The sequence below is a fragment of the Protopterus annectens genome, chromosome 1.part1 (genome assembly GCF_019279795.1).
Source record: "Protopterus annectens isolate FY-2018-M chromosome 1.part1, PAN1.0, whole genome shotgun sequence".
Classification (NCBI taxonomy): Eukaryota; Metazoa; Chordata; order Ceratodontiformes; family Protopteridae; genus Protopterus; species Protopterus annectens.
In genome coordinates this window covers 1,703,994,251-1,704,020,812 of record NC_056726.1, presented here as the reverse complement: position 1 = coordinate 1,704,020,812, position 26,562 = coordinate 1,703,994,251, and the positions used below count along the sequence as shown (strand labels likewise).

Here is a 26,562-nt window from a genome sequence, read left to right as displayed (position 1 = left end):
CCTGACCACAAGTGTAGCTTTCCCAAAAAAAATCCAATCAACCCTCCCACCGTTTAACCCTTTCACCTTCCCAACCCATTGAACTCCCATTAATATCAACCTAACACCCCCTTGAAGATGTCCCAGGACAACTTGGCTTGTTGCCAAGCCTCATTTGTATTCCAAATGATTTTTCTTATTTTCTAGTAACGTTGAATGCCCAGTCATTGTTTACTAAGATTCCTAACCATTATGGTATTGAACCAATTAAGTGACATCTGACTGAACATAGTGAACGTGGTAGTGAATTTATTGATTTATTATGCTTGTTCATGGAGATTATACTTGAAAACAATGTATTTGAAATTGATGGGTGCTATTATTTACAGAATGATGGCATGGCTGTGGGCACCTCAAGTGGAAATAGCTTCACAAATATAGTTGTGGTGCACTGGGAAGAAAAATATATATTGGAATGTCAACAGTTTACTGTTAACATTTTATTTTGTTGATGCTTTGTCAATGATTTATTTGTTATTTGGAAAGGTGATGAGAATGAACTGTTAATATTCCAAGAATATTTAGATATGTTCACCCATTTTCTGAAATTCGCTATAACTTATTTATCCAGTGTTATTAATTTCCTTGGTATAACTATAACTAGATTGAATGACAGAAATCTGGTTACAGGCACCTATAGGAAATCAAGATATAGATATAATTATTTCCACAGGTGAAGCATGCACCACTGACATATTTTCCATAATGTAATGAAAGGACAGGGCATGAGAGTCTTTAGACTTAAAACCTCTGATGAAAGATTTAGCAAGGATTTGTGTGATTTAAAAGTTAGGTTTAAGGAAAGAGGTACCTCTGAATTAGAAAATTATATGTTCGCGAGAGAGTACGGCAAGAGCTTATTTTTCTTTGCCAAGTGTTATTGGATGGCTGAAAGGAAAGAACATGTTTCATATGGCAATAATGTTGATATGTCAATGTTTTACACTAGCAATGTTAATGCTATAACTAATGATTTTAAGAAGCATTGGCCTGTGTTAATGATCAGTCTGGTTATTAAAGAGATTATAGGTGAAACACCCAGATTCAGGTTCAAGAACAAAAGGAATATTAAAAGGATGTTGTGTTATATGACAGATAATAACAGTCTCAATTCAATATATAATATGAATGTTGGTACAAGAATATGTCCCTCTTGTAATTATTGTACATATATTATTAGTGGAACAGAGTCTGTACATCCAGATACTGGGCAGGTATTTAAGACTATGGTCTCAGCTGATTGCAACATATGTCACATGGCTTATCTTGTGACCTGTCAGTTTTGCTACTTGCTTTAGGTTGGTAAAATGAACAGACCATTTAGAGATCATATTAGACAGCATCTCTATAGTATAAAAACAGTTTCTATGAATAATGCATTATCCAAGCATGTACTTGAGAATGATAAAGCACATTTTTAAGTTCATGGTTTTAGAAGTAATCATGAAGAGTATACAAAAATATGATATTAGGAATAACACTGAAACTGCTGAAGCCAGGTGGGTCATAAAATTGAAAGCTGATAGAGGGAAGGGCTTGAATGGTAAGGTACCTTTGAAACCTTTTTTAAAAGCAAGAGGCATACATTATTAAATATTTGAGAGTGTTGTAATATAAGTTGTAATATAAGTTTTAATATGTATTATTAAGCATAAGTATATCATGAATGTGTTCTATGCATAGCTTATGGTATGAATATTCAAATAATGGTTGAATGTTTTAACTGATTTTTAATTGGTAAGGTGGGGATTGTGATTGGCTAATTGACCATATGCTCAAAGGGTTAAAATGGAATGGTTAGCTTGTGTTTGCAATGGTCTGATGAAGCAATGTCTACATTGGGAAAGCACTCAACTTGTTTTGTTTTATATGTGATTAAAGCTTGCGGTTTACCCTGGAACCTGTTTTGGTTCCACTCTTTGTTTGCATTGATTCTTTATTAATACTTCTATAGAAAATTTATATATAGGAATAAACACACAAAATAAAATAAATAGTATGCATTTGTGACAGAATATACATTAATATTTTCTAGTAAGTTACCTTGTGTCCGGTAATTATTTCCTATGACCATATTATTTGTTTTCATCTTAATAGTAGACATTTCCTTTTGACATAGAACAGAGACAGTATTTATAAACTCTGTAAATGAAGGAAAAACCTTATTTTCCCTGGCTGTTTTTTAATAAGCCCAGAAAAATGGAACATATCTGGGAGATGAATCATTAAACACCCTCAGAAGTTTAGTTTATATAAATTTATCAGACCACAATGCTTGCAAGAAGTATTGACACCCCCCAAAGATTGTAAAAGTTTAAAATCATAAACCACTTGCTGACAATTTGCCTTGATGAAGGATTTATATCTCCAACAACCAATGACTTCTTTTTGTATATAATTTCAGTTCTATGTGGAGTGATGAATGGCATATGTAGAAATGTAAGAGAAGAATTTTATTTACACCTTAAAGCAAATCATCTTTAAAGATTAAAATTGTCTTTAATTTGTACTGTGAGCCAGTTTTACACTTCTAAATCACATGACCTTGTTAAATAGCCAGTTTTAAGCATTTTAATCTGTCTTAACATTTGAGTCCAAAAGATCAATCTGTTTTAAGCTTAATGTTTTTGTTTTGGAAATTCTGTTGTGAATGCTTCAAGGAATAATGTGAAATATCATCCTTTTATCACAGGGTATTTATATATTAATATAAATAATTTCTAAATGTTTTGATACATTTGTATATGTTTATTATGTTGGATTATTAACATTTTAAATAAATATTTCATTACCAGTCTCTTGAAATTATTATTTTAAGATATGTACATGTTTAACATAAATATTTTTCTTTATTTAAGTAAATGGTTTTCTGCTGTTTTTTTTTCCCTAATTAGCTGAATAATTGGAATTTAATGATAAAGCTATCCCTTTAAAAACTGAAGCTAAAGCACGTTTCTAGGTCAGAAAATCCTGTTCCATCATCTTTCCATTCTCTTACATGATATCCCAAAACCAATATAGGTTTGTTGCAGTACCATAAGAACTTAAAATAAACACAATTTAAATATTTAATGTGTATTTTAAAAGATACTAATAAAGTCTGAATATCTAGTATTCTATTTAATTTATTATTGTTTTAAAATTGACTAAAATAATTTGTATAATTAACTGTTTATTTATAACTACTTATAAAAGTAACCCCAAAATAGTTAATATATTAGCTTTCTCATTTAAATTCACTATTGACTTTTGTTAAATAATTTCATTGTTTTTAATTAATGGTGTTCATTTTATTCTAATTAATCTTTAGACCCTAAATCAATTCAAAATACTTCACTGGATGTTGTATATTTGCTAATGAATAATCAGTGTTATCAATTGTTAGCCATGTATCACTAGCAAATTACTAAATTTTTGAAGTATACTAATCATTAATTTTAAAATCTTCATTTCTTTTTGAAATATATTTTAATTTTACAAATACAAGAGCAATTCAACAAAAATGTCAGTAATAGAAATAGACAACCCAACCTCCATCTATATTATTGTTGAATTTTATTTAATTGGTAAGAGGTTCATTAGCCAAAGCAAATTATATGAGATTTAACATATGTAAATAAAGTTTCATAAAGATGATTAGTAAGAAAACATTTTATAGAAATGTGTATATTTTTAATAATTCAGTTAAATAAAACCAATTTATTTCTTATTTATTGTTATCACACAGTCAATTAAAATATTTATTATGTTGATGTTATGTTGTATTTGTCCTTTTTAATATAAAATTAGTTTGATCTTCCTCTACTTATGTATCTGTGTATTTATTTATATAGTTATTTATTTAGTTAGTTAGTTATTTAGCTATTTTGTTGTCTATTTGAAAGGATTGACATAAAAATGTAGTCTAAACAAATCAGAGATCTGATCAAGTCTTGAAAAGCAAATTATGAAGCACAAATACCCTCCGTAGCCAAGAAAAATGACAAAACATTTTTTAACTTCATCCAAAATCTTAAAGGGATTACCCAGATATGCACAGAGATGGTTGTGGATGGTACAACCCATACTCAACTGGAGGAAATAACCAACCTGCTAGCTAACAATTTTATGTCAAACATCACCCCTTGTCCACACCAGTCATCCTCCAAAGTATACCTGCCACCATTCTTCAGCCTATTATCTCAGGAAAGCAGATAATCTCCGTGTTGTCTAAGGCTAAAACCAAGGCATCAAGTGGGCCCTGACAGTACCCCAGGTTGCCTTTTAAATAACTTAAAACATGGGCTAACAGACCCATGTAGATTCCTGTTTAACCACAACTTCCAGACAGAATATGTTCCTGAAGAATGGAGGACAACAGCAGTCATCCCTCTGCACAAGGGGGGACACCTCCATGTACATGTCTCAGCACCTTTTCTCTTATTCAGCAACTGTCCTAGCACTGTGCTTAAACAGTGATGTAGTATGTTGAATGCTAACAAGTCTTCCACATACGTATTTACACAAAACAGGAACACACATACACACATCACAGTTCTTGTACCTGTCCCTGTCCTGACTATCATCATGTAGAGTAAAATATATATGCTAATTAGTCATGTGCTTTCTCTACCATGGGAATTGCCTCCTGTAAGGCATCTACATGTGAAACAATGAAATAAATTGCTTGGCCTTGTAGATTAGCATGGCCATCCCAACACCATCACAGTGCTGAATACAGCAAAAATGCCATTTTCAACAGCCTGCCATGATAGTGGTGTGGGGAATGGAAATGCCTTAAGGGCAACAGCATCAACATACAGATTGAAGGGATCAATAGCCACCAAGGGTATAATATATTTAAGTGTCTTGATGGCATCATTATCATATCTATGAGGATCTGGGCAAGGGGATTCACCAGATTCCAAGGAATATCATTAATTTAAGTACTGTAATGGCACCAACAGAAGGGGGATTCACTTGACAGCAGGCATTCTAGCTACATGCCATAATAGCACTTCAACTATTAGAGTGTTGGGAGAACCAGGAAAAGGCAAACAGGACAGGTACAGGGACTGTGGCATGTTTGTGTGTGTTTCTGCATTGTGTACATGTGTGTATTACTGGTGATGGTGTGGGGTTGTTACTGACCACACAAGCAGCAGTTTACTAATGTGGTGTGCACAGTTATGATATTAAATGCAATTCAGAGACATGCACATGAGCTGATAATAAGGACTTCCTTGCAGTTAATATCTGTAAATCACAGGGGCCTTTTTAGCATGAGCATTATGGCTCTTTAATGAATCTGCTGAGAAAACACTTTTAAGTAATAATTGATATAATTCAGGAATCGTGCTGTCATTAGTTTGAGCTTTATGTTTACTTCTGTTTTTTAATTTCTTCCATTATTTCTGATCTATAAACGAGTTCCCCATTTTTTCTAATTTGCACTAAAATACTTTTGTATATTCCAGTTTAAAACAGCATCAGTTTAATTTTCATTTTTAGACTACTGCTCTAAGCATTCATTTTTAGCAGCAATTTAAAACAGTCTAGAATTAAATTAGCATTCATATTTTCCTGTTATCCCTGGAATAGACATAGCATTGAAGTAATTAATTCATGCTATCATTGTAAATCTAAGTGATAGTTAATGCAATACTTCTAGCGTTAGAGAATAAGAACATAATTTGACTTTTTAGACTAACAAAAACTGTAGGATCTTCTGAAAGTCTGCATTCAGTTTTTTTTTCACTTGTCATAATACATCTTTTGCCATTTCATATTTTTAATATACTTTATCAATCTTTTCTTGCATTTATAACATGTCTTTATCCCATTGCTTTCCTTTGTTGTAATACCTGGTTGAGACTTTGACATATCAATGCACTTTCATTGAGTCTCATAGGATCACATCAGAAACAACACCATTATTATTAAGGTCTAAGACTAAGAACTGATGTGTTTCTGCTAGTAACCACTATTTAAAATCCATTGATCTTGCTGTATAATCTAGAAGTCTATTAAAAAGCCTGTTTTCTTGAACTTATCATTGCTGTGAAAGTAATTTTTTCTGATTTCTATATTGGAAAATGTCAATTGAAATATATACTGCATACAGTTTTTTATTGTGTATTAAGTCTATAAGAGTAATGTATATAAAGTAATGAATTTGACTCGGGCAAGTTATTAACATCCATAATCATATGAAAAATGTACTAATTAATACTATAGAAAGTCTTGATAAAAAATATCAGTATTTTCCGAGGGGAAATTATTCCTAGTCCAAAATGGAATGAGAAGCCTTTGCATAACTTACTCATTGAAACGTGTTACTTTCTGGAAAGTTTTCATCTGTGATCTGTGTATGTATGATTAGGACAAACTCAACCTCAGCAATTAATAATAATAATAATAATAATAATAATAATAATAACAATAATAATGATACCTATTTGTTAACCACTGAACACACAGTCCCTTTTCAGAAGTGACCTGGAAACCATGTCTTGTTAAATGAATTGCTCAAGACCTTACAGTAGACAAATGAGAGCTAACAGAATCAAATCCTGTACTATAGGAACTCAAGCTTTCAGTCTTAACCTCTGCACCAACTAGCACACAATTGTGGTTCAGGTTTTATTTACATACAAACTGACTTCAATTTATAGTGACTTGGAGACAACAATATCAGATGTTTTGTATTGTATTGGATGGTGCAGTGGTGCAGCGGTTAGCGTTGTCAACTCACAGCAAGAGGTTCTCTGGTTCAATTCACAGCTGGGGTGTCTTCTGTGGAGAGTCTGCATGTCCTTCCTGCATTTTGTGTGGGTTTTTTTCTCTGGGTGCTTTGATTTCCTCCCATGTTACAAAGACATGCACCTGGAGCATTTCTCCTTGGGCCTCTAATGAAAAATTGACTCAGTCCAAGTGGGACTTTCCCAGTTAACAAATGTAAAATAAATATTGAACTAGCCTGCACTAGGAAATATGTGAATAACATGTTCTTATATGAGACCACCAATGGAAAAAATGCTTAAGGATTACAGTTAATTTCTTGAGTCTCAATTGAAGCATAACTTTGTGATCACTGTTGGTGATTTAAGCTACATAAAAATATACTTGCAGAACTATTTGCCCTATAATATCCTCAACCAAGACTCTTCAGATACTCTTGCTCAATTCAAAATGACTCGAATGATTAAAACTCCTACCAGAGGTAAAAATATTCTAGAAAGTTTGGTCTCTAATTGACCCACTCAAATTACAGATGTTTCTGTTGGTTATCTTTTGTATAATTCTGACCATAATTATTTAACCTTTAAAATAATATCTTGTTCATCAGCAGCAAACAAGAGTAATTAAAAATATAATTTTAGGGTACTGCAGCTTAGGGAAATTCTAAAAACTATCAAAGCAGTAGATTGAACTAAACAGGAAACTATACATAGAGAAGAAGAATACTCTTTCATGAGTAAATTTGAGTTATTTCTATGGAAGTACTGTATCAAAATAAAGCCTATAGAAAAAGTACATTGCCATTTCAGTGAGAGTCTGGATTTTGTAAACATTAAAAAGCAAAGAAAATGATATTTTACAAATACAGGAGGAATCATACTACAAATAATAAAACAAGACTGACCTCAATAAGTAAAATCTTTAAGGGCTTTCTGAGAAATTAAATTATGAAGTAACACTAAAATCATTTTAGGTGAATAAAAAACACATATATTAATATGAAAACTAAAAGTTATAATTCAATATCATCTGTAGTTATGGGAGGAAAAATTAAATCAGATAAAAAAAGATAGCTGATGGATTCAGTAAATTATTTTCTCAATGTACAATTAATATACATACTCAGCCTGATTTTGTATCAACTTTACATTTTTCATGTTCTACAATTGTTGCAGAAAAGGTTTGTGATGCATTAGGAAAACTATGTAGCAAGACCTCCATGAGACCAGGTAATATCCCTGCAGCCCTGCATCACAGACTTCAAAATCACGTATTGACTTTGTTAAATTTCATTAGCAACAGTCTACTTTTTAATTGTATTTTACTGCCTGTATGAAAAAGTCCACTGTTTTTCTTATTCAAGAATAGAGGCAAATTGGACTTTTCCTAATTCCAGTCTATTAGATTAACATCAATACTATGTAAATGTTTTGAACATATTATGTTAAGACTACTGCAGAACCCAACACGGTTTTAGTCCCGGCAGGTCTACACTGACTAATTTAGTTGCGTTTTATGACCAGGTGATTTTAACACTCAACAATAATATATCAGTCAGTGCTGTTTTTACGAACATAGCTAAGGTATTTGACAACCTTTCTCATAAGTGTATTGAATTTAATTCTTAGGGAATATAAATTTTAATCCATTTCTTATCAACTGGATTAATAACTGCATATTTTTTTCATATGCTATCCGCCTTTGTTAAAGGCTATCTCTCAGATTGCCTGTTAATGCCTTCCAAAGAATCATAGGGGATTGTGCTGGGCTCAATTCTGTTTAATCATTTATTTATTGAATCTGACTAATAATCAATGTTGCCAAGCAAAGTATGATGAGGATTGTAAGGATGGCCTTTTATTGGACCATAATGGGGACAATTCATCGATGAGTGATTTTTTATAACAAATTACAGCTTAGGGCTTAGGCTAAGCAAGTTAACCTGAACTTTATTACCAATAAATGTAAAGTTATATACTTGGGAATGTCATTACATAAACCTAGCCTCTTTTTTAGTGGGGATAATCTTCATGAGACCTGTGAATATAAGGATTTAGAAATTATCATTTCTGATTTTTCATTTAATAACATTGTAAACAATATTAGAAAACATATTTTTTATATCAATATGAAGGAGAGATTAATTAAACTTAATATTCATCCCATTTTTAAAGATAATAGTTTATTTTGTACCTATAACAGTATAAAACTTGTTCTCATAGAAGCAGTTCAAAGGAACTTTACAAAGAGAATGCATTCTGTTAATGATCTTACCTATTTATACTGCTGTAAGCTCTAAAACTATAGTCAGTACATTACAGACAGACTATGGAGAAAACTATCATTGTTATAAAATGTTATTTGCTGACTACTTACAGGACATTTATAACATCTTTCTTTCTTCTAATTTTCATATAGAGAACTATGATATATGAACCTTAATATTTCTAAGTGCAGGTTTACAATTAGAATTAAATTCATAATGCAGATTATACTTTGAATCTGGAACAGAATAACTGTTGTCACAAGAAACTCACCAAGTATTGCCTAATTTTGACAGATGGATGGCTGATGAGGTAGACAATGTAGTGTTTAATGATTCAGTGTTCTGTTATGGCCAATGACCCCGAACGCTATGAAATTAACTTATAAGAAACTCATGAAAAGTTTAAGTAATTTCTGATGAAATTCTTATATTAAAGAGAATAAAAGTGCTAAAGTAGAGTGTTGTGAATGTTACTTCAACTGAGTTTTTATTTTAGTTTAAGTAAATCAGTAAAGTTTACTAAAGCCTTAGCAGATGCTGACATTCTATGTTTGTTAATTGCACAAGTTTATTTTTCATTAATTATGCAGTTATAGTTCCCTGGCATTCTTATGAATTCAATGTTAAGGTTTTCAGATAATGTCTACAGAGTTTAGCTTCAGGATCCAGAATCCAATACATATTCATTAAGATTTTGTTTGTTATTGAGTAATGACCATAAGTATTATATCTTTATCATCATTGTACAAGTCAATAACCCTGGGGAGTATAATAGTTTCTCCATAAGGTCACTACTCCTCTTATCTTTTCATTAAAGTTAGAACCTATTAGTAATGTATTTAATATACTATTATACCATGACCCCCCATTAATATTCCAAAACGTGCACGCTGATTGGCCAGCGTGCACATTGTAAATCGACTTATACTAATGGAAAAAGGTCCGATCATCCGGACTTTTTCCATTAGTATAAGTCTCTTTTAAAACACTATTTCGCTATGTTAAAAGAGTTTAACATAGCGACACAGGTTTAAAAAAAGAAACGGAGATCTCCGTTGCTTTTTTTAAAGCTGTCTCGCTATGTTAAACAACTTTAACATAGTGACACAGTGTGTAAAGCAACGGAGATCTTGCTTTCTCTGTTGCTTTTTTTTAAACCTGTCTCGCTATGTTAAATGGGTTTAACATAGCGAGACAGCTTTAAAATAAGCAACGGAGATCTCCCTTGCTTATTTTAAAGCTGTCTCGCTATGTTAAACCTATTTAACATAGCGAGACAGGTTTAAAAAAAAAGCAACTGAGAAAGCAAGATCTCCATTGATTTTTACTGTTTCGCTATGTTAAATGGGTTTAACATAGCGAGACAGCTTTAAAATAAGCAACGGAGATGTCCGTTGCTTATTTTAAAGCTGTCTCGCTATGTTAAACCCATTTAACATAGTGAAACAGTAAAAAGCAACGGAGATCTTGCTTTCTCCGTTGCTTTTGGCCACAGCTCTGATGTACTGCGTAGGCATGCGCAGTACATCAGAACTGCCGCGGATACCAGCCAGCTGCGGAAGGGCAGCAAAGAGACATTATACAATGCCATTATTTAAGAAAAGTAATTATTTCTTGTCTTAAATAATGTCACAGTATAATAGCAATAACCCACTTCTGGGTGTGGGTAATGCAGGATTTACCCACGGTTGTCTTTGTTTGGTCCCTCGGGCTTCGCCCTTGGGACCAAACCACGCCAACCGTGGGTAAATCCTGCATTACCCACACCCAGGCATGGGTTATTGCTATAATATTGTCTGGCAAGAAACAGTTTCTTGTAAAAAAGGCAAGTTGCATTATCATCACTGCTGAGGTAACTTACATTTAAAGAAACATAGTTAAAAAGGCATTTAATTATCATTCACTATTATCAGTCACCTTTATAATTTTACTTCCTCTTCTATTATCTCTGCAATAACCCCAATCTTTGGAATGGTGGTTACATAAAAACAAAAGACAATACTGCCTAAATGTTAAATTTATTTGCGATATATAAAAAAAAATTAATTAACAATACTAAAAGTAACTATATCAAGTAAAACAGTTCTTTTTGATAAAACCTAAGGTTCCTAGTTTGAATAAGAATCTCAGCAAACTTACATTTACAGTTCTCTTTTCATCTCGCTCTTATACCAATTTATATCAATTGTTCTTACTTTAAATCTCTATAAATCTCATCAAGCAAGTGCTTTATGTAAGTATTCTGTAAATGTTTTATTAAAAAAGTCTAGATAATAATGGATAAAAAGTTCCATTTTAATTTCATCTCCTTTATAGGTACATATGTTCATAGGAGGTTACTAGGCTAGCGGCTCTAGAGCCCTTACAAGCCTAGCCATGTTAATCCCAAGTTGCCTCAATTGTCCTTGGTTAAATGGACATATTTCGGAGAGTAAGTCTACGATAAACACTGACTACCCCTGTCCATGAGGGACATGGATGCCACCCCTGGGCGAAATTTGCAGTTTCACAGCCATTTGTCTAAGTTGCACTTGAATAGGGTCAGCGAGAAGCTCTGCTTCATGTGAATTGGAAGTTTATTCCAGAGTAGTGGCAATCTCTGGGAGATATATCTGTCTCTCCATCATGTTCTGTTACTGTCACAGGCTAGGTTAAGATCCCTAGAGCGAATGACTCTTGTGCCATTTGACTTGTGGATTTGCAGCATATCCATCAGGGCAGGGTCAGAGACTGCCCTGTAGGCCAGGCACAAGTTGCCTCTCAGCAGCCTATATGATACAGAGTACAGTGACAGGGCTTTTAGTCTATCCATATAAGACATGATTTGGAGGCCCTGTATTTTCTTGGTAAGAAACCTTTGTGGCCTTTACATCTGCTGCAGGTGTCTTGTGAGGTACATGCAGAAAATAGCATTGTATTCTATTAATGGTCTTCATGAGGACTGAGTACAGGGGTTCCTATTTTATAGTCGAAGATTCAATCCTTCGAATGCATCTTGATCAAACTTGAAAGCACGAAAGAGCAACATATTCCCTGAGAAAGAAATCGCTTGACTGCCTCCATTACTTTGCCATTTTCGTCACTATAGTGTGATCTTGGAGTTGGTATATTTAAGTAGGGGGGGGTTGGAGGGGCACAGCCCCCTACATCAGGTGGTGTGGGGGGCACAGCCCCCCACTTTATGTAATGTTTTGAAGTTTTTATTTTTATTTTTTTGACACAAGAGTGTTCGGGATTGTAAGCTTCTGCTTACATGGGAATGATAAATCAGTGTTCACTTTTTTAAGTGTTCACTGATTTAATGTAGACCCAAGTACAGTTGAATTATAACATCCTTAGACCTGGATGTGGTGCCCTTACCTATGAGATGCCCAACATGGAAGAATTTCTTTACCACTGTGGAAACTTGGTGGTAGAAGTTCAGATTGCTATCTACCTGTGTTATGAAGATCTCATACCACTGGGTTTGAACTTAGGGGGTGTTGTCAATATTGTAATTAGCAGGGAATTTCTTTTTATCAAAAGGGATAAACACATACTTTTTGTGTTTAGGTTTAGACCTTGGCTTTGGCATCAGTCATTTGTCTGTGTTAGCCCATCTTGTAATATGTTAAAATCACTGGGGGACTCAATGATTGCACCTAATTTGTAGTAATCAGTGAACCTAGTAAGCCAAAGGCCATCTACTTTGGCCTGGGCTTCTGAGAAATAGATTTCAAACAGTAAATGGCCGAGCACAGATCCTTGTGGTATGCCACTGGTGATGGGTCTACTGGTAAAGGTGGAGTGACCAACTTTGACTGTATGTGGTCTGTCTGTGAGCCACTTGGCTACCCATCTAGTGACATAAGGGTTAATCCCCAGGTGGGACAGTTTCTTGATGATACCTGAGTGGGGGATTGTATCAAAAGCCTTGGCTTGGTCAAGATAGGCAGTATGCACTGTCTTAACTTCATCCAGGGCTTTGATGACTTTCTTAGAGAAGTCTACTAGGTTTAATAAGCATGATCTACCCTTAACAAAGCCAAACTGGGTTGGGTCAAAAGTTTGAAGGTTGCTTATGTTCTTGTTGATAAGGTCCATGATGATTCTTTTCATGGCCTTGCAGATGAGGCTGGTTAGTCTTATGGGTCTATAGTTTCCAGGGTTGATGGCCCCCACTTTGTGCAAGGGGATTACTGTTGCTGTTCTCCACTCTGCTGTTACAAAGCCAGTTCTCAGGCTATGGTTAAAGAGAATGCCAAGTGGGTCTACTAAGTTTTGCTTTATATTGCTTAATAAGCAATATGGGATGTTATCTGGTCCCATTGTGGCAGTGGTTTTGGCCTTGGAGAGTGCAGATATGCCCTGATCTCTGGAGATGTTACGCAGAGGAGTGGTGTCAGGTATGGCTGGTGGGGACACCACTCCTTTGCCTAACATCTCCAGAGATCAGGTCATATCTGCACTCTCCAAGGTCAAAATATCTGACATGGCTTAGTGGTAAATTACTTTGGCTATGGTGTGCAGGGTCCTGGGTTCGAGACTTGCAAAGGCTGTTTATTTACCCTGGGGATCACGTCAGTTGCCCTGCTAGACAGGGGTCCAGGGAAGTAAATATTGTGGGAAGAAGAAGCCAGGGAATTCTTATGGCTAGGCTTGTACAGACCCTAGGGCTGATAGCCTAGTACCAACCTATGGACCTAAAATCACGGCCTCAGTGGGACCAGATAACATCCCATATTGCTTATTACACACACACACACACACACACACACACACACACACACACACACACACACACACACACACACACACACACACACACACACACACAGGGTGGGGGGAGGAAGTTACAGTTGAAGTGGTTAAGTATTCATTTATTCAGCAAGCTTTAAATCCAGGTAGCATTCAGATAAAATGGTTGAAAAAAGAGAGCTCACATAAATGATTAAGTTCATATTTGTGTGAATGCAATATGGCTGAGTGCAAATTTTATATAGTGCAGGTAAGTTGGAGTGTGCAGGAAAATGAGTGTTTGAATGAAAAAGTGGTGGTTGTGAAAATGTGCATGATCATGTTATAGTGGTCAGTATGTATGTGCAAGTTTTCATAGGTTAGGCTTAGAGTAATGGTTATTTAATTGGATAGATTTAATATTGTACATTTGGTATTGTGTGTGTCCTGTGCCCTTTTTTGTTATATAATTGTACTGTTAGTGAAACAGTTTTTAACAGCATAAGGTATAAGGTTGGAGATAGGAGAGAGGTGGTTATGGTTAGCATATGTGCGATTTTGCAGTTTTTACTTCTTACGTGTTTTTCATTTATGTTTTTGATCATTCATATGAAAATTATGTAAAGCAGCATCATCAACCCTACTTTTCCTATTTTCTGCATGGAGTTGGGCTATAGCATCAACTGTCACCATCTTTCTTGATTCAGTGCTGCACCACTAACTTCTTAGATGGTCTTACCTGACTGTTGCAGGGCTTCTGTCATGCAATCCATCCATCTTTTTGTTGGGTGGCCTCATTTCCTGTTGTTTTCTTCCTGTTTTACCCAAATCTTTTTCACTAGATTGTCTAATGCTTTTCTGCACATGTGCCTGAACTATCGTAACCTGTTCTCTTTGATGTTCTCTGCAAATGGAACTAATTTGGCTTCTGCTCTAATGTCCCCATTTCTTTATGTATCCTACAGTTTGCATCCTAACTTCCATCTCAGGCACTTCATCCCCATCACTTCTAACTTTCTAAGCTGTTCTGCCTTCAGTACCCAGGTTTCTGTACTATACCATAGCAATGGTCACACCACTGTTTCTACATGTTACTTTTCAATTTCTTTGACATTCTTTCATCCTACAGTACTCCTGATGCTTTGGGTCAGTTGGTTGTAACCCTCCTGATACTAGCTTTGACATCCTCACTTAGACTTCCCTTCTTCTCAACAGCACCTCCCAGATACTTGAAGCTGTGAAACTATTCCACCATTTCACTTCTATCTCAGTTTTCAGCTTATTCTGATTCCTCCATTTGCTGCCATGACAACTTTCTTGTCTGAATTTAGTTTCATCCCATGTGGCTTCAGTTTTCCATTCCATTCCTCTATCCTTTGCTGAAACTGATGTTCAGTCTACCTGTAATGCCACAACTTCCACATATCCTAGCTTTGTTGATCTGTCCTCTCCAACCTGTTTGCTAATGTAGTCCATCACCAGTACGGGCAAGAGTGGTCTCAGAGCTGAAGCCAAGAACTAAAGAACCAGCCACAGGTAAGGCAGTATTACTCAGCCAAAAATATTTTTTAATACATTAAATTACACCAGAAAAATAAAAACAAAATACACAGGATTAAGCGCTTTTGTCTGTTTTTCCAGGCTTCATCAGAATACAGCCTATCGCATTCATTTAAATATCCCACCATATAAAACACATGACTGTGCTCAACCAATCCAGTTTAACAAGTTTATACAAGTAGGCAGACCATCTTATACCATGTAAAATTATAACTTAAGGATACATCCAATAGAAACATGCTCATTCAAAACAGGCGGGCCCATGGCATTTAATCTCAGTTGCCACCGCAACTCACTATCTTCAATAAAATCTTCCCAAGGTCCCCTCTAGGATCCTTCACAATGTGATCTAAGCCAAAAAAAAGTTGTGTTTATTTTAATTCTCATTATGTTTTGCCAAAGAATTGTCCAGATTCTTCTTTCTTATGCCCAAAGAATGTTCATATATTCTTTCTCTCAACCTTCTTTGTGATTTTCCCACATAAAACCTGTTACATTTTTGGCAAAGAGCTAGAAGTGTTTTATTTTATTTATATTTTTATATTTATCTATAGCATACTACACCATGCTTAGTCACCATTATGATAAGCAGTATTATATATTTTTTTCTGTTTTGCTCAATAATTATCATCCATTTTCCTTTTTTACCTACAGATGAACTCTACTCATGTAACCTACAGTGTTCCTGTCTGGTTTAAATATAATACCACCAATCAGATTGTCATCATCTATAATGATATCCTGGTGACCTATAACTGCTCTTACCCACTGACAATGAACGCAAGCCTTAATATCGGTTTGAATCCATATCTAAGGTATGGTCAGCACTTCTTTTATATAGAAAATGTTATCATTTATTGTGCAAATATCTATAGACAAACTTTGTTTTTCTTTCTTTTTTCAAATGTTTTATTAAATTTTCCATGAAAAGAATAAGAGACAGCAAATTTAAAAATATTCTCATTCTAAGACAAAATAGTAACTAAGTGGAACTATTTACAATATATACACAGGCCTGATGTAGAACTGCAGATCACAAGTAAAATAAACAAGTTAATTTAGTGTAATGTATCAGTTTAGAAAGAGTTGTTGTCCATTTGCAGAGTCTCAGTAAGTGATAAAACTTTTGTCCAAGGGTTATTAACAAATGCCTTTGGATAGATTCTATGTTCTATGGTCTTAGTTTCTTTGATTGCCGGGTCTTTCACTGAAGACAAGGAATCTTTGACGGTAGGTGGGTAGTTAGTTTTCCATCTTCTGGTGATGTGTTTTCTGGTGATAGTGAGTACTGACCACAATAAATATGAATTATTCTTATTCAAAGAGTAACCTTCATTTACATTGAAAAAAAAATAATGATTAGGACAATGAAAAGGAATTAGTGAATAAAGCTTTGAGAATGTCATCTATGCTATTCCAATAACCCTTTAATTTAGCACAATCATAAAAAGTGTGTACCCAATCAACTTTAGTATGTTCTGTGTATCTACAGCAGGATGCATTGGAGTTATTATTAAATTTGACTATCTTGAGTGGTGTCAAAAATGCCCTATGAAGATATTTCCAGGTGAAAATACTCCAGTAATGAGACCATGAAGTATGCTTGATGGATAATATATATTTTTTGTTTTTCATCATGTGAGAAATTAAAATAAGAGCATTTAAATATAAAATTCCAATATTTCTGATTTACGCTATTCTTATAAACAATTAACGTCATATTGTTTTGAAATAATATTATCTGTGTTGAAACTATTGTATAAAATTTCACACATGAAAGTTATCATCTTTGACCTTTCCTGATAAGATGAATTTTTAAAAATTATGCATAAATCTTGGGTATAATTTAAGACATTTTGTAGAATTAAACAGTTTTGGGGAAGCAAATTATGCTCCCCGGGACTCAGCAAACTTCCGTGCAGGAATAGCTTATTCTTGCATGGAAGGGACCGTTTCCATGCAGCACGGCAGTGGGCCATGCATACTCATGAAGGCATACTGTAAAACGGACACAGTTCTGTGTACAAGTGCAGGGGGTGTGTCTGAGAGCAGTGCTCTCACAATACACATGCCCCCTGCACACCAGAATTGCCATACTGCAATTTAAATCAAGTGAGAATTCCCCTAACACCCCCAACCCATCAGGGTAAGAAATCTGGACAAAGCCATAAGGGACAATCATCCCTTACAAAGCCATAAAGTTTATAGAATAGCAGGTTTAGCATAAGCATGAATTATTGGCAGGGTATGAAGCACATAGTGCATACCTCCCAACCCGTCAGAGTAAGGAATCTGGACAAAGCCATAAAGGACAATCATCCCTACAAAGTCATAAAGTTGATAGAATAACAGGTTTAGCATAAGCATGAATTTTCAACATGGTATGAAGCACATAGCGCACACCTCCCAACCTGTCAGAGTAAGGAATCTGGACAAAGCCATAAGGGACAATCATCCCTAGAAAGCCAGAAAGTTGATAGAATAACAGGTTCAGCATTAGCATGGATATTCTGAAAGGCACGAAGTAAAAAACACAACACATATTTTTTTTCACTTATGCAGTAAAGTTTAAGCATAGTGCATGGGTGTGCCCTTTGCTTAGCTATGCTTAGCTCAGCTGAAATGGCAGGATAAGTTGAAAAGCAATAGACATCCAGCATAAGCATAAGTGCAATAGTGTAGTGGTTATAGCACCAAAACCTTTTCCATTTTGTATGTGTAAACATTACAATTTTAATTTATTTGTATATTTATGTAGGAAGTAACTCATTTTTCTCAACTAGAGTAGTGTATTAGGCCCAGATGTGAGGTGTCAGTGTAATAAAGTAGTACAACCCCAATATAAACACGTGTCCCATACAGTATAGTCACACAAGAATAAATGTAATTACAGCACATTGGGGGATGTCAAGGAAGGTAAATAAATCTATATTATGTAATGAATGATGAATCACTCCTATACAGGTGGTAGTCCAATAAAATAAAACATAGGCAATGCTAAGCATTGCTCAGCTATGCTGACAGGGGGTAAGCATTGTATACATATGAATACTAAGCAATGAGTAGCCCAGCTAAGTGGATTTGCCCATTGGTAAGCAATGCTGAACCTGCACCTTTAAGCACTGCCATCCTTAGCTAATCAGGTTTGCCCATAGCTTAGCTTTGCTCAGCATTTTCAAAACCATCCAATCACAGCAAAGGGTGGAAAATTGGCTGTATTTAAACCCCACAGGTGGGAATACAGCTCATAACTGGTTGTAGCTCTCCACTGTAGGCAGTATGTCATGTGTTGGAGAGGGCATGTGCTTTTGGGCACAGAGCTGGGGCATACAGGAGTCCAAGATCATGGTAGGACTCCTGGTAAAAAAATATGATGTGATACTGGTGCAGGACCAGTACCAGGGCTCCCAATATAAAGCTGAAGCCTGGGAAAGTTTCACCCGTGATCTCAACAGTGCCACTGGTATCTCTCGGACTGGTGAGCAGGTCCAGCACCACTATGCCAACTTGAGCACTTGGAACAGTGGGTCAAAGAAGCAAGAGAGAGGGGAGATGTCCCAGCAGTGTGTAAGTATTCATAGCAGTAACTGTTTACAGCAGTCCAGCCTATGTATGTGATGGATAGGTATGCATAAATGTTTCTCTATTTTCATTACAACTCCAGCTGAGCATGCTGCGAACCAGAAAGCCCATACCAGTAGGTTGCAAAGGCTGTGGTGCAAGGCTGGTGAGTAACGATCCTGATTGTAGTAGTCATACGAAATAAATATAAAGGAGTAAAATGTCACCTGTCAGTAAAAAAAAAAATTGTATGCTTTGTACTGAATAAACCAGACAATATAACAGTAATAGTCCCATACAATCATATTTAAATAAAAGTGTAACTGCCTGGCAATAAAGTTCTAAATCCTGAACTGGTTACGTTTACTCTAGTATTGTATGGCATGAAATGTTGAATTCACCAAGATCTGATATCTGAATAGTAATGTTGTGTTAACCACTGTTTCCAGCACTGTGCTACATAAAAATATGTCTAGAATGTCTGTATAAGAATGTTGTAATTACAAGGTCAGATTGTACAACCAAGAGAGACTTAGACAAAAAAAAAACATTGAGCAAAGACATGGTAGCTTCTCAATAGCTCACTCTGATGCTGTGCAAGTTGTTGTATTTTCAGCAGACAGATCCATGGTTTGAATCCTGGGAGTGGTAGTAAGGTGTATGCATAATTTTAACTAGGATTTTGGGAATATGTGTAGAAAAAGTCAGGCAGTGTTAACAAACATTCTCCCACAGGTCTTCCACGTAAGAGAACTGTAACTGCCCTGCAATAAAAGTCTAAATCCTGTGCTGGTTGTGTTTACTCTGGTATTGTATGGCCTGACATGTTGCATTCACCAAGATCTGATATCTGAATAGTAATTTTGTGTTAACCACTGTTTCCCACACTGTGCTACATAAAAAATATGTCTAGGAATGTCTGTATAAGAATGTTGTAATTACAAGGTCAGATTGTACAACCAAAACAGACTTAGACAGAAAACAATGAATAAAAAGACAGCAGTTTCTTAATAGCTCATTCTGATGAAACACAAATTGTTGTAATTTTAGAAGACAAAGCCATGGTTCGAATCCCGGGAGTGGTAGTAAGCGGTATGCATAATATTAACTAGGATTTTGGGAATATGTGTAGAAACAGTCAATTAGTGTTAACAAACATTCCCCCAGCAGGTCTTCCAGTTAAGAAAAGTAGAAAGTAGCTATAAGGCGGTTGAATTATATATACACTGTGTGCAAACATACCAGTGGCCAAAGTAAGGCCATTGGGTATTGTAATAATACCTGTAGAGTAATGATTATAGAAATGATCATTAAAGTTGTGACTACTGCAAGGATATACAGGTTGTTAATTGACATCTATTCCCACCACCATATCTGCAACAATAATCTAAATGCACACATCAATGGGTATGTTTTACACCAAACCTATTGTTGGGACATATGTCCTATTGTTTAACAAATATTGAAATGTGTTTCTATTAATGTTCCATGTTGAAATACTATTATTGGTGGCTTGTTGTTATCAATGTAACCTGAATGGTGTTATAATGGCCACTGTGGTTCCATATATTCATGTATTCTGTCTGCTATGCAACTGTTCCAAATCTTTTGTTTTGGGTTAATGGGAATATCTATGCATGCTGCTGTAACTAATCCTGGATTGTGTTGACTATTACTAACCCGCATATGTTCTAAAACTGCAGCACCATAGCACGTTTGGGACGGCCGATCCCAGCGGACTCACAACTCCTACCTCATCTGGCTATGGCACCAGGCCCCAGCACATCTGGGACCCACCTTGGGGACTCCTCTTCTGCTGGTCCTGCACTACCTTCTGGTGGAACAGCCTCAGGGGATGGGGCTAGTTCACCTCATGGGAGTGGGCACAGACAGGATACCATCACACAAAGCCAGGTCTGGGGATTGGTGCATAGCGAGCTCTGAAAGGAGCGTGGAGGTCTGTTATACCAGCTTGAGGGCCACATAGTGCAATTAGAGGGTCAGTCTGCCTCTCCTGCTCAGCCCCCACCACAGCCACCTTCAGGGCCATGAAGGTGCAGCGCTGACTGCTCATTGGTGGGGACCTAAGTCCCACTGTTTCCTTTTGGGGACTCATGGGTTTCCAGTTTCCAAACACCCCTCCACGTCCAAGGTGTTTACCTCCCACATGTGTCATCTACCACCACTGTATGCTGTCTTGTCTGTCTTCCTATCCAACCTACCTCCCCATATATACCTACTATCCTTCCCCAACATCCCACTGTCACCTTAAAAAAACGGCAATCTGTTCCCCCCCAAAATGTTTTCCCTATACATAGCTGTCAATTTCGCACACATGTCCACTGGACACATGTAATCTGATCTAATTGGCTTCACAACAAATTATTGTTCTTCTCACTGCTCTCTCAGGAGTTTGAGTGTCCAAATATACCTCCAAATTCAGTATATATGCACAGTTATTGCTGCAGAAGAAATGGACAGCTATGGACCCTCCCTACACCAGTCCTGCACATCCCTATCTACTTTCCCTATTGTCTTTCCCTCTGCGTACCCCCTTTTTTCACCACTTTCCTATCACCCCTTTTTTCTTTTCTTTAAAGGAAATTAACATGAGGGCAAGCAGGATAACACCTGTTTGGGCGGTGCTAAGCAATGTCTACACAGCTTAAGAACTTTTAAGGCTAACTGTCTGTAAGCATATTTAACCATAAGTTAGCATTCTTTACTGCCAAGCAAACCTGTGCAAACCCACTTACAACTGCTTAAAAGTGCCTTAATCAATCAGTATCCAACAGCCCTTGTTCCACCCAGCAACAAAAGAATCAGCCTTCACAAGTCTTAAACTCAGGACCCTAAACACCATAGCCACAGCAATTTCCCACTAAGCCATCTGAGCCACAGATATGGCTGCTGTCTTTACAAACATATCATGCAGCACTGTCATTCAACAGTAGGGAAAATGTATTTATATATATATATATATATATATATATATATATATGTATATATATAGACATGTATGCATATACATATACATGTCCGATGTCCGAATGCACTATATATAATATATATATATATATATATATATATATATATATATATATATATATATATATATATATATATACACACACACTATATATATGTATATATATATATATATATATATCAAAAAAGCACCCAAAAATGAAGACGTAATGTAAATAGAAATAAACAAAAACCCCAATGATGGAAGGAGCAGAGCCTACTGTTGGCAAATGGCAAAGAATGCAGACGTCACAGAAACTTGCAGATGAAGTGCAAAACGGTATAAACGGCCAATTCACAGTTCCAAAAAAGCCTTAAGATAGTGTAGCTTAATGCTCCAGCACCCAAGCCAACCAAGTCATACCAAATAGCTGAAACACTGCTGCTGCATATGATAATATCAATAAGTCCAAAAGCAAACGTTGCAAAGTAATCCAAGCCTGAATGCAGAAATTGTCAAAAATAAAAACTATTATTTAATAGAGAATGAGCGCTTTCGCGGTGAGCCCCACCGCTTCTTCAGAAATCATAAAATACGATGAAGCCATAACAGTTTAAATTACAATACAAATTCGAAAACATCCAATAAAATCATTTCTAATAAAACATATGATACCTAACCCAGACTCATGACCCCTCCCCTATTCTAAAGCTCACTCAATATGCAATGTCAACTAATTACTCCAAGCTTCACGGTGATCCTCTAATTAAATTCTAAAAAGTTTGCAAGTTATTTAAGATTATTTTAACGGCTCATCTTGACTTTAATGGCCAGATAAAACACATCCCGATTACCTTCATAATGCTGCTTACAAAATCAAAGCATATCCTTTAGAAAAGAAAATCACCAAAAAGTTCATAAAAATATATATAACACACGACTGGTTCAGTCCTGTACTAGCTTAGATGGTACATCTCCTTTTCCTTTTCATACTCTTCAGTTACCTGCTTTCACAGATTCTTTTCTTTTCTTTACCCCACTCTTTCATCTTCTTTCTTCTCATATTCAGCCCCACTTGTTTTTACCAACACTTACTCATTCCTTTTTCCCTTCTACTTTCATGTTATTCCTCTTATTGCACATATCCTTACTTGCCTTCTCCCACTTGCCTTGGTCCTCCTTACTTTTGCTGAACTTTCCATCACATCTTTACTACCCTCCGACATTTGACTCTGAAGTCATCAGTAGTGATCCTACATTTTATATACAGTGTTTTATTAGTGGTATTTTAACTAAGGTTAAAATAAGCCAAAAGAAGTATATGAGGGGCTGTCAAATTTTGGCCAGTGCTGCTAGCATTTATATATTTTATTCTTTTCTGCAAGTGACATGAAATATTATATAAAAATTGATTTTTAGTGCTAAAGAGCTTTCAATATGCTACCTGTTATGTATAGAGGATGATAGCTTAATCAAGATCGATATGTAATTTAAAGTGTTCAATGAGAAGTCTTGCACAGCTCTGAAGCGTTACTTTAGTGAATGTTTACAAGCAGAGAGTGACGCAAAATTACGCATAGAAGCAGAATGAACCTAGGGCTTCCGGCGTGTTTACAGCATGGAGCATTACAAGCAGTGCCGTTTATTTTAACTTGTTTTATTTTATCTTATTTTTATCATCTCTCGAATTGACTGGTTTTATTTTGAGTGGGAACATGTCGTTGTCGTTAACAAGTATATGCACGCTATCTATATGCAGTGGATTGCTCGCCCTTGATAACAGTGAGTTTTCATTAATTGAAATGATAAACGTTTAAGGGAGTTACAGACACTTTTTGCCCTTATTAGGGGCTTTGTGGAGCAATATTGAGTGGTGCATTTTTTCTAAAAGCAATTGACAGCAATTTTGAAAGTTATTTGTGGGTCTTGGTGTTTCCGATGTACGGGAATAGTGTTTGCTGTATGAAAGAGCGTTGATGCTGTGGTTTTGAGCGTATGCGGTGGGGTACAGGACTGAACCAGTCGTGTGTTATATATATTTTTATGAACTTTTTGGTGATTTTCTTTTCTAATGGATATGCTTTGATTTTGTAAGCAGCATTATGAAGGAAATCGGGATGTGTTTTATCTGGCCATTAAAGTTAAGATGAGCCGTTGAAATAATCTTAAATAACTTGCAAACTTCTTAGAATTTAATTAGAGGATCACCGTGAAGCTTGGAGTAATTAGTTGACATTGCATATTGAGTGAGCTTTAGAATAGGGGAGGGGTCATGAGTCTGGGTTAGGTATCATATGTTTTATTAGAAATGATTTTATTGGATGTTTTCGAATTTGTATTGTAATTTAAACTGTTATGGCTTCATCGTATTTTATGATTTCTGAAGAAGCGGTGGGGCTCACCGCGAAAGCGCTCATTCTCTATTAAATAATAGTTTTTATTTTTGACAATTTCTGCATTCAGGTTTGGATTACTTTGCAACGTTTGCTTTTGGACTTATTGATATTATCATATGCAGCAGCAGTGTTTCAGCTATTTGGTATGACTTGGTTGGCTTGGGTGCTGGAGCATTAAGCTACACTATCTTAAGGCTTTTTTGGAACTGTGAATTGGCCGTTTATACCGTTTTGCACTTCATCTGCAAGTTTCTGTGACGTCTGCATTCTTTGCCATTTGCCAACAGTAGGCTCTGCTCCTTCCATCATTGGGGTTTTTGTTTATATATATATATATATATATATATATATATATATATATATATATATATATATGTAGTGCATTCGGACATTGGATTCACACTCTGAACCTCTCACTGCAACAAATCTGACCAAAGGTGGTATAAATGAGAGTAAAGGGACCCAAACTAGGGATCTCCTCCACAGCTGAACTATTCTGCCTTGCAACAAAATAATAAGACCTTATAAACTATGATCAAAGCAATGTACCATTACACCATCTGAGCCCTACAAAATAGTGATGACATCCCAAACATATCAGTTAGTACAGTCATACAACAGCAGGGAAAGGAGTCTGTAGAATCAGTCAGGTAGTCTTTATATACATCTATATATGTATGGAGATGCATATATGTGGATAAATATATACATGATACATATATATATATATATATATATATATATATATATATATATATATATATATATATATATACAGAGAGAGAGAGAGAGAGGGAGATACATCCACATTTATATCCACATATATGCATACAAACATATATATATATATATATATATATATATATATATATATATATATATATATATGTAAAAAGGTTAATACATACATATATATATATATATATATATATATATATATATATATATATATATACACACACACACACACACACACACACACACACACACACATATATGTATACCTATACAGAAAAATATGACAGCTACAAAGACATGCAATCAGAGTGCCACGCTACTGCACACTAGAATTCTAAATATGGAAACTCACTCACTGGAATTATTCCTTAAAATGGGGAACAAGGACAACTGTGCTGTAACAGAGACCTGGATAATGGCAGCAGGAAGCACCCCTGCAGTACCAGCCAATAATTAATTCTACAACTTTTGGCTGCAGTACGTGGACTGAAGCTCCAAAGGTGGTGGTGTTTTCAAATTCATAAAGGATGCACACACATCCAGAGTGGTAGACCAACATTATGCATTACAGATCCTGCAGCCGTTGCTGACATTGGGTAAGACAGTGATTCAGGTTCTAACCTACGATAGGTCCCCATACATGCCCCAAGTCTCACACTCCATGTCCATAAACACCCTGGAGAATATTAGTGTCCAACCTAACACAATCATACTGGTTGACTTCAACTACCCCATCATTAAATGAGAAAACAACTCATGTACCGATGCATATGTTCATCACATCAACCTTGTCCTTCCTAACATGGGTGACTGTTGCTCTACACCAATAGTCAACACCTCTCATATTATCTCTGAACACAAATTAATCACCTTTGGAAATCCACAGTCATGCTACCCTCACTGCACTGGTAACCACCATGAAAAGCATTTCCAAAGCTAACTATGGCCTCATAAAAGCAAAGGTGGCTAACCTCATTTCAGCCATGCAAATGAAGACTAGTTGCATGACAGCTGAATCAAACAACAATGCACTATGAACATGTACACAAATGCATGGATATTGCCTTATCCAATACAACCAGGACCCTTACCTCAAAAAAAGGAAGCTGATCTGGTGGTCCCCTGCCATAAAGAAACTGCACAACAGAAGGAGGGAACCGATATCGAATAAGGTGTAGTCCCATGACAGGAAATAAATCCTTATCAGCCATAATGAATAGTTGAGATCCCTCATCAAATACTACATAGTTAGCTGTGAGAATAGACTTGGAGCACATAGTAAAGAAGCCACAAGGCTTCATACAGTTATGTAAAGAATCTCCATGGCAATACCAATAATTATTCTGAGCTACTAGACAAAGGTACCTCCCACACTTTGCCAACAAATAATGCCAATATGTTGGCTGGCATCTTGTGTGCAAACAGCAACCCTTACTCCCCCCTCAAGGGACCAATCACTATACCAGTACACTGCCAGGTACCCAGTATTACTGCAGCACAGGTTACAACACCACTGTCCAAGGCCAAGAATACAGCCTGTATGGGACCTGAGAATATCCCTGGCTGTGTTCTACATGAACTACAGAGTGACTTGGCAT

At 35.8% G+C, this 26,562-nt stretch overlaps 1 protein-coding gene across 1 annotated transcript in view; it reads left to right on the top strand.

The window, feature by feature from the left end:
* LOC122811880 (uromodulin-like) overlaps nucleotides 1-26,562 on the top strand; it is a 728,404-nt gene that overhangs the window by 210,475 nt on the left and 491,367 nt on the right. The window contains exon 4 of the mRNA XM_044084023.1: nucleotides 15,956-16,116. Coding sequence (XP_043939958.1) covers nucleotides 15,956-16,116 — 161 coding nt within the window. The remainder of the gene's footprint in view (nucleotides 1-15,955; nucleotides 16,117-26,562) is intronic.